Source organism: Archocentrus centrarchus, chromosome 22 (genome assembly GCF_007364275.1).
Source record: "Archocentrus centrarchus isolate MPI-CPG fArcCen1 chromosome 22, fArcCen1, whole genome shotgun sequence".
NCBI lineage: Eukaryota > Metazoa > Chordata > Actinopteri > Cichliformes > Cichlidae > Archocentrus > Archocentrus centrarchus.
This window is the reverse complement of record NC_044367.1, coordinates 16,099,915-16,113,585: the sequence shown is the minus strand read 5'-3', so window position 1 is coordinate 16,113,585 and position 13,671 is coordinate 16,099,915. Positions and strand designations below refer to the sequence as shown.

Sequence of the window (13,671 nt, the reverse complement as noted above, 5' to 3'; positions counted from 1 at the left end):
ACTCGCCACTAATGACAACATAAGAAAAAATTTCTCACACATCCCCTTGTTTTCAGTGGAGATTCTAACTACTAGACCATTTGGCAACAGCTTTGGGAAATGATTATTTTTGGATGTGGTAATGTTTTTGTCGCTATTATAGCCATCGCCAGGAGACAGGCAGGAATGAGGGGGCAGCTAATGCTGCTCTGGATGTGATTTTATAAATTCTAGACATATTTTCTCATCCTCTGTGGGAGGAGGCAGGATAAATTATTGTGAAGAGGGGGTATATGTACATATAAATCTAAATTGATGGATATTATGGGAATTGTTCTATGTCTATTCATGACACCATAAAAAAATCCAAACTTTGATTTTATAGTAGCTAAAAAATTTATCAAAATGGTTTATAGTGGAAATATTTGACAAAGCGACTAGGTAGTTCATGAAGCACAGTATAATAATAAATAATAATAAAATCTTTACGAGAGCTATCTGGCTAAACGATGTTTTGACTGCATTAGAGGTGGGATCTGGGTAACATAATGATAAATCAAGGCAGAGGTCATCAAGAGGCTTGTGACCTACAAAACACTTTTCTTCCTTAGTGATTGTTGGCACAAGATCTAAAGAAAGAACTCCCTCGCTACCCTGATTCAATGTCACTTTTCTTTTTTCAGCATTTAATGACTCTTGTTCATTAAAGGAAGCCTCACCTGATCCAGGACCTGAGGCCCTGCGTTATCTCCTGCCCAGAGCGGGACTAATTCTTGCATGGTGCTGTGCAACAGCGCAACCCCCTAGCAGCTCCGTCAGAGGCAGACTAAACAAAAGCCTGGCCTGGCTTCCCCTGTCCTCTCCGGCAGGCAGAAAAGCTATTAATGAGGATCTATGGCCCAAAGCAGTGGAAGTCCTTAGTTCCCCCCAGCCATGTCCATCAGGGTACTTAGCCCCATGCAGTCATTAACTTCTGTTACTAATTGTCAAATTCATTAAACTAATCCTTCCCCCACATCCGGATGTCTCCCATGGAAATGGATGGAGAGGGCTGAGTTATTAAGATGTCAGCTGTGGAGAAGATTAAGGCCAGCAGACATGCTCCACAAAGAAACGATACGGCCATTAAACTCTATATCAAGGTAGTGTGCGTGATATACTTTGTAATTATATATACATTCATCTTAGTAAGGGAGTGAAAGACTGCATCAAATGTATTCACAGTCACAGACATGGCTTCAGTAAAGATATGTATCTGCCTTAAAGATCCATACACGAAAACTGTAGGGCGAAAAAAAAAAAAAAAAAAATCAACCACAAAATGCAGCCATCTTCTCAGCTCTCAGCTTTAAAGGTACTTACCCATTCCACATATTCATTCGGGGTAATATTCAACAGTCAAAGCCATTAACAGCAACTAAAGCAATTAGAAAGCCATAAAATATTAAAAATTCAATATTCATATTCATATGGAATACATCAAAACCCTCATTAACTCTCTCTCAATGAATGTCACAATGAGGTCTTAATTATACACCCTAACAATACAAAGCTCCAATTTGCAAAATGCTGGGTTTCCAAAATGCCCAATTCAGTCTGTTCTGACAGCCAGGAGTCCAGAGCTGATAGATCTTCGCTATTATCAACACAAGGCCACACATTTCCTTAAAATATCCTCTTTTGATCAAGTCCAAACCTGTTGACACGTTCAGTGTATTATATTACTGCCTGCTGCATGTAGCATTCTTGTCTGTGATAGCAGGGAGGTGGACAAGGTGGGGATATTAATTAAAGTGGTTTGAATGACAGTTTGCTCAAGGGCACCAAGGTGCCATTACATGCTCTCCATTGCTGCAATCACGCTGTCACATCGTCACTGTGCCTGACCCCAAGACCTCTAATCCCACCCCTCCTTCTCTTCAACATTCCTTTCTCCTGTCTGCCTCTCCTCCTCATCCCTCTCTTCCTGGATCCATCAAGTAAGTGACTGGATGCGACACAATTTTAATGTTCTTTGCATTAGATCAGCTCTGGGCCTGTTGTAATGTAATGGGATTGTTCTCCCTTGTTCACCTGATTGGTAGGAACGTGGGGAGGGGTTGGATCTTGTTGTAGTAGCTCAAGTAAATGCTATACAGGTGATAGGGCTCACTAGGGTCAAGTGGCTGTGTTTAATGTAATGTAGACATAGTCTGTGGGCGTGTTGGGCTGTCCTGACAGCTCAGACATGCCAAACTGACAGGAAGCTTAACGTGAGCTTAGTAGGAGGAGACACTGCTTATTTGTTGTAAATCACCTTCCTCATTGTCATTCCGTCCAGACTGCTATACTCCAAGGTGACTCCAAGAGTTGGTAAAGGAGTGATGGACTGTGGAGTGGTGCGCGCAAGGCACAGGATATTCTTAGGATGATTTAAAATAAGGTACACCCAATGTTCACAAAATCGTGTTCTGCTTATACAGTACATACTGAGGCTCAAACAACAGGTCTGATCCATCAAAACAAACAAAAACGGACATGCAGGCTTAGTGAATGTTTTTGTAAAACAAACATCGGCAAAATCTTATTCTGTAAGGCTTTCAGAGACATTCCCTTCGGTAAATTGGCGGAGCTGCGCGTCTAAAGCAGCTGTTGAAAGACAGGCTCTTCCTTTGTGCTTGAGGACGGTCTGGCAAGATGAGTCAACACGTGTCAGTCTTCAACCATGTAGAGTGGTGGAATAAGACAAACAAAGTTCTCACAAAGCCAGCTGTTCGCAAAGCCAAATGCCCCGACCGGTTCCTGAGATGATGCAGGTCATAGTTACAAGAAGTGGGGAGAGGAAGCAGACGACAGGAGAGTATTATCCTCCGCTGAGGCCACTGTGCAGGTGTGACCAGTCAACAGAGGATATGACATGAGACATTGTGTCTTTAACACGATGAGTGAAGGACACTTATCAGCTGAAAGCCAAAGAAATGTGCTGAGTGACAGCGCAGCGTGTACTTATTAGGGGCCGGAGAAGAATGAAAAAGAAGCTGCTTTTATCCACATAGGTACCACTGCTGCTTTTTATGGCTGAGCTTGAATTTGTACAGTTTCCTAGCCTGAAGTTTACACACACACACACACACACACACACACACACACACACACACACACACACACACACACACACACACACACACACACACACACACACACACACACAGTCTTTAGTCTTGGATAGTGATTCATTTACAATGACAGAGCTGTTTTCAGCAATAGAGCCTGAGCATAAATATGCCATGCTGCACAGCTGGAAAATGTAGAAATTCATCAGGGTTAAAAAGTAGAGAGATTAACGTTTCACGAGTTTCCTCTAAGATATATACGGTTACGTAAACACAGACCCAGCCAGTCATCAGGCAGGGAGGGAGAGAGCCTTCGCCAAAGCAAGCACAAAGCCCTGGTTCAGCAGGCCAAGGACAAGGAGGCTTTCCATATCAACACACACGGAAAACTAAATGTAGGGAAGCACCAGTGAGACAGGTTGTTTATCGATGTACTACATCATGAATATTTGCAATTCAAGCAAACAAGATTAGGCATTACTACTTAAAATGTAATATTTAATTTTTTTAGCCCACATTATACAAACTGCCACCCTATGCCTTTCAGCTGATTTTTTTTTTTTTATTAACGGTTTTGAAATTTAAAAAAAAAAATCATGTGACTTCCTGCAAATTTTAAATTAAATTAAACAAGGATAAGATGTTCTTAACTATATCACAGTGACTGGTAGAAGAATGTTAGAGATGCGAGCGGAACAGGATCAAAGACCAAGACGTAAACTATGTTAGCTGCATTTTGTGAAAACAAAACAAGCAGTAAGTCCATAAGGTGCATGCACACATATGCAATGATGTCCATGTATATATACAGTGAGACACTGGCCCATGCAGACACTACACAAACACAAACGCATGCGCGCGCGCACACACACACACACACACACACACACACACACACACACACACACACACACACACACACACACACACACACACACACAGTCTAAAATGTAAATGTTTTTCTGGTGAGGTCAGGATCCAGGCTCTTGGCATTTTGGCTCTTCTGCCCTCCATCCTACATAGTTCCAACAGACGTCATGCTCCACCCAACACGCACTCGCTCTCACTCACTCACACACACTCTCCCCAGAGAGAGAGAGACCAGAGGAAAATATTGCTGTGATGCTGGTTTAACCCACTCTCCAGACTCCAGACAGTGTTTTTCTACGGCTGGTTATGACTTTAGCTGCGGGAGGTGATGGGGCCTGCCACAAATATTTCTTGAGGGGGAATGGTTCACAAAACAAAACATAAAAGCCCTCTTAATTTTTGAGTAGATGAATGGCAGGGAGTTGACACAATTCCTCAGCTGTCAGTTCTGAGGCAGACAGAGCTGGGCCTGACTAACTGTTGATACTGGTGCATTTAAAAGGTTTTATTGAAAGTCCAATCTCCTCCACAACTGGTGTTTTTCTTACTGGGTTGGATCCTTCAAATTTTATGATGTCTGGAGAGTAAAAACAACTGGATTGAGTGTGAGGAAGCCATGCAAAGCTTAGATAACATTTTCAGACAAAGCCAAAAATTTGACTTTTTTAAAGTAGAGAAGAAAGCATTGACGGTGTAACAACAGATCTTCGATGACAAGTAGAAGTTGCTTTTCAAAACATATTCAAAGGCATTTTGAAGAATCACAATGACAACAAGCAGGTAAAAAAATTGTTTGCCAGGACTAGAAAATTATCACAGCTTTCTCTTAATTTTCCAATACTAAAGACAGGAATTATATCAATACGCTTTGCATAATGCTGTATTTACCTTAGTGCATAACATATCAGCTAATAGCTCAAATGCAAATAACCTCCTGATACAGCTACAATTCAAAATAAAGCCAGAAAAAAACAAAAAAAACAACACTACCATAAACACGCACGTTCTTCACTGAACAATGTTCAACCATGTAGTGGTTTGTGCCCTCGGCAAGTCAAGATAAGGCTATCAGCTTCCATCATCGCTAAACAAGATTGAGCAAAGTACATTAAGCAGAAAAATACAAACAAATTACAAAGGCTTGAGGCTTGACTCTTTATCTAATGTTTGTGGGGACTGCTAGTGTCAGTTGGTGGGAAATGGGCCTCCATCTAATAGATCCCGTCCCACCACTTCCACACGGCCAGTGAACAATGCACAGTGCCATTATCTCAGAGCTAATGCTATCCTTCCTCATGTGCAAAACAAGTCTGCAATCTCAACCCCACTGCCACTGCGCCGACCAACATAAATACAAGCATCTCAGGACCAAAGGAAAAGATAACAATGGTTATCACACAAAGAGGCGACACAGAGACAACTGTTTGAAATCTGTCTAAAATCTACACTTGAACATGCTGTGCTACATCTTAAAGTTAGGAACTGCAAACTCTGCTGAAATGAAATAAAACAAAACTTTCACCACAGTGATTATCCTTGGGTCCTAGGCTGCTTGTGAGCTACTTCCAGTAACACCATTTAGAGGTCTCTCAGCACCACAAACAAGCTACAACAAGCTTGCATTAGCTTTGTTATTGATCTGATCTCCTAAACCCTCACTGTGACCCCAGAGGTCATGATTTATGTATTAAGAAGCTTTTTAAAGAAATCCATTTTCCTGTTGAGCCCCCAATGTATGTCTAATGCGGCACCATGCCGGTAATCAGAGAAGGGCTGTGTGTTTGATTTTGGGCGCCCCCCCCCTTCATAGTTCACACCCCTCCTGAACATCTTGTCTCACAACACCTCAGCTGCCTAATCAATACTACAAAGATCCAGAGATTCCTCCGCTGCCTACCAGCCAGCCTGCCCTCCTCTTCCTTTCTGCTCCGTCCTTTCTACTCTGTCTCGGTCCTTTTCCCTTCTTTCCTCACAGCAGGATACACCTCCATCAGGGAACTTGCAACAAGGCAGTGCCAGGCTTCTGAAGGGTCCGGATGAAAGTGCCACGACAGTACAATGGAGACAGAGATGTAGAAGAGAGAAGGAAAGAGTGAGCGAGAGAGAGGAATGAAAACAAATGTTTGGACTTGTGGACAGGCTCCTTCTGCGATCCCAGAGGGCCCCACTCTTGTCTGCTGATGTCGATAATGGCGCGGCAGTAGTTACTGAGAGGGGAATGTGCATGTAATAACGGTCAGGAGAAACAGGGAATAGGGGGAGAGTGTGTGCAAGTTTAGGAGAAACATTAGCCCACTTAAAAACAAGGTGTTTTAACACACACCAATAAAAGGGAATGTTTCATCTACAAAGGCCAAAGGTCTCACTGCACCTCTCTAGGACTTTTTGCAGACATCAAAAAAAAAAAATAACACACACACACACACACACACACACACACACACACACACACACACACACACACACACACACACACACACACTGGCTTGTAAAAAAAAACCCCAAAACAAAACAAAACAAAAAACCCAGGAAAGCTGAATCTCAACTGAACTGTCTTATAAAAATTAATTAATTTAAAAAAAAAAAAACATGTTTCTGAAAAGTCGAATGCATTAGAGGACAGGAAATTGGATTTGAAAGTAACATTTCCATCGTTCTCAAAGCTGGGTCTCAGTATGACAGAGATGTCACAGCGCTGCTAATTAGAGCTGGCAGAATAGAACATGTGCACAGATATCATCTATTGTTCCTCATCACTCTAATGAGCTTAAATGTCTTTGTCTTTATTCATCAGCTCAAAGGTTGCAGAGTTGCTGCAATGGAGTCATTTTCTTTTTATAAAGTATCTATTACCATATCAAGTGATTGAAGCTACAATTATGTCTTTCCAAAACTCAATGCTGTATAGGTTGTCCTATTTCTGAAAGATCTTTGTGTTGTAAAAATGGAATTAACTACTCATAATTCATAACATCTACTTATGTACAATAGTTTACAGTTTAGGGTGACAAACAGAGTGTGCATGGATGAGTGCAGTGAGAGGACTACAGTGTTGAAAGAGAGGCAGAGGTGTGCACGGACGACAGAGATAGACCTGTTATCATGTAACACAGGCCTGTTTTGACCTGACCTTGAACACATGAGCACACACACACACACGTACACGTATATACACACACACACACACACACTGCTGGGTCACAGGGAATAAAGAGCCACTGTGTCAGGTCACAGAGCACAGAGAGAAGGATAAAGGAATTGAGGGATGTGATATGACTAATATGAGGGGTTTTGCAGGCCTTTGGGGGAACTGGCTTTACAGCCAGGGGTGACTGACACTGTTGATCTGTATCACACATGAGAGCGGATCACAGCAGAGTGGAGCAGAGCAACCACACAATGAAGTATGGACACCCTACCTATGAAATCTAATTCCATAAATCCACAGAGAAAAAGGACACAAGAAAGAGTTTGTATTTTAATTCTTAACAATAAACATAAATGTTTTAAACTTACAGAGACTTCTCTTTTATGTGATATTTATAGTCTAGTAGAGTTTTAAAGCACTGCTGAGAACAAAAAACTGTAATCCTTTCTGTGAAAATGCATTCTTAAGCTACAGATGCCTAAAAGTGCTCCACCAAAACTTATTTCTCCCCCTCAAAGAGCAGGTTCAAAGATCAGCACCTAGCAGGATGGGCTTGCATGCACGTTGATCAGGTTACACACTTCAAAGAAGCACTGCTATACACAGCCAGCGATGAGAGCAAAGGGGGCCAAGGATAGGGCCACATTGTCATTCTGCTATTATCACTACTGCCAGGGAATGGATAGCTCATTTTTTTCTATTACAATTGGGCTTTTTTTTCCCGCTCTGTCAACAATGGTTCTGAAGAATATGATCTCTTCCTTTGAATCTTTTCGAATGGCTCCAAACATTCTTGGAGGCCAGTGTGTATAGATTATGTTTGTTTTGTCAGCAAACGGGAACGATCCATAGATGGCACTGTTGGCTCATGCTACGAGTCTCTTAAAAGCACTGCAAAAGAGGAGGAGGAAGTGAAGAGAATCCACTTAAAACTCATCAACTTTAGATCTGAGGGAAAAAAAAAATCTTTCATCTATGCTCAAGTGTCATTTGCCAAATATAATCTTGTAACTTCTAATTAATTCAAACTGTGAGAAAGAATCTTTCAAAATATCACACTTTCCAAACAGAACACATTTTTTCATGCTAAAACTGTTCTTTTCCAGCAATAGTGATTTAACAGCTCATTATCAAAAGCCCCCCCCCCCCGCCGCCTTTATCATTTACTTCACTAATCAACAACACTAGAAACTTTATGGTCAAAGAAATAGGCCTTATTTTCTCTGAAAAAAAGAAAAAGAAACAAACCAAGGAATACGTATTGAATTTGATGGGATGTAACCAAAATGACTTTTTAATAGGATATCTGAGATGACATGAGAGAGTTTGGTAAGTTTAAAAATACACTGAGTTAAATAATTTACAATTTCCCTACACTGCATAATGTGGAACTTGTGTGGTACAAGTCAGTCACTGAAAAATCTACTTTAGAGAGAAATAACTTGAAATTTGTGATAAAAAGGTTATATTCTTATGGTTGCCATAACTTTTTGCAAGAGAGGAAGCCTGTTGTTTATGGTCCAGGTCTGTTGAAGACTGTGTGAGGGGTACACGGGGAGACAAGTGGTGGTCTGCTGGCCTGGAAGGGCCTCATGGGAGTCAAACTGCCCTGATCTATGGCCTGTCTGACTGCTGAGGTCAGACCAGAGAAACCCTGGAAATAGGAAATTAGCAGCCCTTTGCAATTAGAGCCCTGACCACAGGCAGAGTTGCCATATTGCATCACATACCACTGAGCTGTCCACTACTTGACTCACAAAGAGCCAAAAACTGAACTGTGTGGATGTGGGTGTACTCATAAGACAACTCAAAAATCAAGAACTTCCTCATGTAGCTGCATGTGAAAAGATTTATACTTAGACAGCAATGGAAGTCAGGTGAAGTGCTCAAAATGCCTTGAGGCAGGCGGACTGGCCCCTGCCACTGAGGCGGTGTGTGGACATGCAGGGGGCCTTGAAGCACTCAGATGAACATGTCTCCACTCATACCTACACAAAGATCCATGCAAACCCCCACCCTACCTCTGTCATATACACCACATCAAGCTGAATCCCATTTCAACAACAAACTCCCATCCAGCACCCCTTAAGAAGTGCTTAAATGCTGATGCTGCCAGCTAAAATAAGAGGTTGTGTGGGGCTGCAGAGGGGATAAAGTGTTACACAGGATCAATCCCACACTGTGTTTGCGCTGACAGCAGGGAGAGCCTTTGGTCCTGTTGAGGCGTGTGTCCAGGTAGCATCCTCATGGCTGCAGGCAGTCAGGTAGGCAAGCAGTTCCAGCAGTGTGCTAAACACACATGCGGTTAACTCCAACCTGTCAGTCAGCCACCCTGTACCTAGTTTGACCACCAAGGCCTCATACATAATTTGCCATCAAATTAATATTTTCTCAGTGTCCTGTCAAAAGTGGTATTTGATGAAATATTAATTTGGTGATTAATTTTTGCATCTGATCTTCTGTCAAGTGAGATAAAAAAAAGAATGGATTTTTTCCTGTGAAGCCATTGTTCAAGGGCACCTCTCTCCAACTTTGTCCATAAAAAATTGATTAAGTGATCCAACAGCCACACTATTTTTCCAGAGTGAGATAAAAAAGAAAACTTGCTCTAATTTCAAAGTAAAATTAAAACAGGCAAAATAAGACAGGCTAAAAGCACTAAACGGGCTTTTCAATGTCCCCAGCAGTTTGGCTGCACTTTACAATGGGGGCTACGAACAGAATAGACAGCTTCAAATTCTTTTGGGGAATTATGGAAGAGAGAAAGCAAAGCCATTCAGTTTGTTATCAGCAAACAGCTGAAAAGCCAGCACTCATTATGGTATGGGGTGCTTTAGTGTGTGTGTGTTTGCACATTTGTGAAGGCATCATTAATATTCAGTGACATATGCAGGTTTTGGAACAACATATGTTATCACCAGGGTGAGGTCTTTTGTTTCCTTTTTTAAAAAAAGAGTTTGCTTATTGCAGCAAGACAATATCAAACCACATAATCAGCATGTATTATAACAATATAGCACTAAGAGATTGGGTGCCTGTAGTGTTGACCTATCATCAGCTGAAAACATTTGGTAGATTATGAAACACAAAAATACAACCCAAATTGTCAAGTAGCAGAAATCCTACTTATCACAAGTAAGCATTTCAGACAGTTACTTTAATGTCTTTGGAAGTGGAGCTGTACAGATAAGAAAATTAAACAAGATTTTTGGGATTCAGGCCTCTTGGCCAGAGGACATGATTTGAAAAGTTTTGAGGCTGCAACTCTTCTTACCAATGCACAACTAGAGTAATAGACTCTTTTTGCACAGCCTACCTTCACAAGGTGCAGCAGCTGATAAAGGTCCTCCACCTCATCTCCCTCTGTCTCTCTGTAGTCTCTGCTTGTGTCCAGGCTGGATCCCTGGATGGTGCGTCTGTACAGAGGTAAGTCCATGGCATCAGCATACAGCTCTATAGCCTGGTGGCCCACCGTCTGGTACATGTAGCTGTCCAACTCATCTGATGCACGAAGGAAAATGAGTTACAATCTGTGCCTGATGATAGCCTTAATCATATGTCTCACAAAAGGCATTTACTGAAATGCATAGAAAATGATGTTGCAATTTTCTGTGAATAACTGACATTAAATATCTACCTGCTCATTTAAAATTAGCTCTAAAATCAATGAATATTATACAAAAACTGATTTGGCAATGCATTTTTTTAAAATTAATACAGTATATTTTATATTCAAGATACCATGTAAGAGAAAGTTCTCACATTAAAGAAAAACATTTTTAATACAATTAAAATGATTTATAATAAAATCCTGTCACTGTTAAAACCTCCATGACAAAAGCCTAACAAACTTAATGGAAACTTGATTTCTTCAGGTTTCATGTTTCACAAGTTTCATCATTTTTGCAGCAGTGACCTAAGAATGCCAGTGCCTGAGAGGTCACGGGTCCAATTTCCAGATGGACACAGTAAATTTGGATTTGTGCAGTGAAAGAGCAGCACTTACACCTTCCTCATTAACACCACTTAGATGCACTTCAAAAAGGCCCTTAAACCCTAACTGTTTCAGTGGAGCTGCTCAGCAGCCAATATAATCCTGAGCCACTGGGTCAGGATTGTACCGAGCAGCTTCCTGTGAATAAGAAACTGCAAACATGTACTAGGGATGCATGAGACTTGTGCCTGAAAAGCAAAAACTAGAAAAGATCAAAACCCAGTTTCTAAGTGACTGATTTTTTCCTCTCCTTTGCTCTGTGTGCTGCTACCTATATACAATTGTGACACCTCACGCATGCACATATGCAATAACTTGCTTAGAAATCAGCAATTTATCAAATTCCAAGTGCCAAATTGTACTAAAGTACTCGCTCAAAGGGAATTGTTGGGTTCCTCTGCATAGTTTTATAAAGTCTTTACACTACAATGTGAATCAGCCTGGGTCAATTGTGAAATAGCACTATAGCCTAGCCCTAGTGTATGAATAAACCTGAACTGAACTAGAAAAAAAAAAACACAATAAGCCAACCTACTTAACATAGTTAGGCCAAGATCTTAAAATATCCCAGATAGAAAGAAACCCAAAGATTTCCTTTGGAAAAACACTCAGGATTTGGGCAACTCTGAAACATACAGAGTACCTGCTGCAGTATTTCAATCACTAAAAACTGAGAACACCCTTCCAGAGCCCCATTTGGTGACGTTTGCAAATGACTGCGTGAAGAATTCTTCCACTTAATCTGCTGCCAGGATCAAAGTGCACAAAAGCAAAGAAAATGCGCGCAAATTTATATATATTATAACATAGTTATATTATAGTTATATAGTGTTGGCTGTAATGGACAATGAATCCTAACTGCAAAACACAGAGGAGACACAGACACATCATTTTAAACTAGTTCATTGTAAATTTAAGTCCTATTATTGTGAAGAATTTAAATATTCTTAACACTAGAGAGAATATTGATGCTGTATTAGATAAATAAACATGTCTGCAATTAGACATGTTTTGCCTCTTCACATTTTTTGCATTCATAACATGCATTCAGAAATACTGACAGACCTGTTGGAATTAGACACAACAAACATCATATGGGCATATAGTATAGTGTGAATGGGGCATTCCTGGAAATCTCTCCTAATATATTGTGTCTAAAAGTTTTAAACTAATTTAATAATTTCGTGTTAAACACAAATGAAGTATGTGCCTGACATAGCATGCAAAAATACAGGTCAAAATTAAAGATATCAAATATTTAGTTTATGTACAGTTATTAAGAACATAAGTGCAGCTGGCTGGCCCATATAGCACAGCCAGCCCCTGCAGATTACAGGTAATCACCAGGAGCGCTTTTTTTGCTCACCTGTGTGAGCAGGGCGCAGGTTGGCCAGAGCTACGATCCGGTGCCCAGCAGCAACACACTGCATCATGTTGTAGCAGCTGTCTTTGCCTCCACTGGAACACAAAATGATAAACAGACACAGAGGCAAAGCTGACACACACATTAACATGGGTGCAAAGTTTAACAATGTGGGAATGTGGCGCACCAGAATTAATATTCAGGGATGGAAAAACAAGTTTGTAGCTGTACCAATGGGTGCTGGTGCACCACCCTTACAGCACGTTATAGCCACTGTATGCTACTCTTCCTTTATTAGTTTTCAAAAGCTCTTCAGGCAATAACTCTACACTTACACAGGTGGTATATTCTTGCTCTGAATGAGCTCATACAGATACAGCAGCCATCTGCAAGCACAGAGCATCAGTGACACATCTACATGATGGTTAAAGCAGCGAGCTGCGATTACCTTATTAACGCAACCACTTTCATCCTGTTAGATTTCGTTTTAGAGTCTAAAAGCACCACAAGTACCGACTGTAACAGTGCACAATGTAATAACTGCGCTTAGCAACCGGCGAGCGTATACAAAAACATGTGGAAGCAAGGCTTCCGGGTTGTCGAAGGACCCTCGTTATTTGACTAAGGTGCCCTCTAATATGCCTGATAGAAAACCCGGCCTACCCCTCGCTTTCTTTCTATCGCATTCAATTGTAAGTTTTGTTAACAACTGCAGCTAAGTAATTCTGATTTTTTTAAAATAAAAATATATAATACAAGCTACACTGATAATGTATAAAGTATATTATACTGAAAGACACCAAGAAAAGCAAAATATTTTAAAATAAATGTTGTGAGTCTAATCCTGCTGGTCATCAATTTATATTTTGCATGTTCTGTTAGTGCTTCAGATTCCCATCACAGTGCAAAGGCATGCATGGTTAACTGTCTGTTTCTCTGTGTTAGGCAGGGTCCAGGGTGTATTTAATCGCCAGAAAGCGTGTGGTTTTTTTTGTTTGTTTGTTTGTTTTGTTTTGTTTTTAGACATATGTGAAATGCCACATTTTTATATTAAAAACTGAATCTCACATGTCTCCTTTCCCCAAAACTTATGGATATATTTGAAGATTTTATTTTTAAAAAATGGCTTATTTACATTGCTGCCAACGCTTGCTGTGTTATACCATAATCAAAGTGGATAGGCACTGCAACTCTATTGACACGCATCCTTTGCCTCTTGGGTCTC

The 13,671-nt window shown here is 40.7% G+C and overlaps 1 protein-coding gene across 1 annotated transcript in view; it reads right to left on the bottom strand.

The window, feature by feature from the left end:
- Positions 1-13,038, bottom strand: part of dph6 (diphthamine biosynthesis 6) — a 59,801-nt gene extending 46,763 nt beyond the window's left edge. The window contains exons 1-3 of the mRNA XM_030718845.1: positions 12,895-13,038; positions 12,450-12,541; positions 10,406-10,590 (exon numbers count right to left, since the gene is read on the bottom strand). Of these exons, the coding sequence (XP_030574705.1) occupies positions 10,406-10,590; positions 12,450-12,541; positions 12,895-12,917 (300 nt within the window). The 5' untranslated portion in view covers positions 12,918-13,038. The remainder of the gene's footprint in view (positions 1-10,405; positions 10,591-12,449; positions 12,542-12,894) is intronic.
- Between the last annotated feature and the right edge of the window lie 633 nt (positions 13,039-13,671).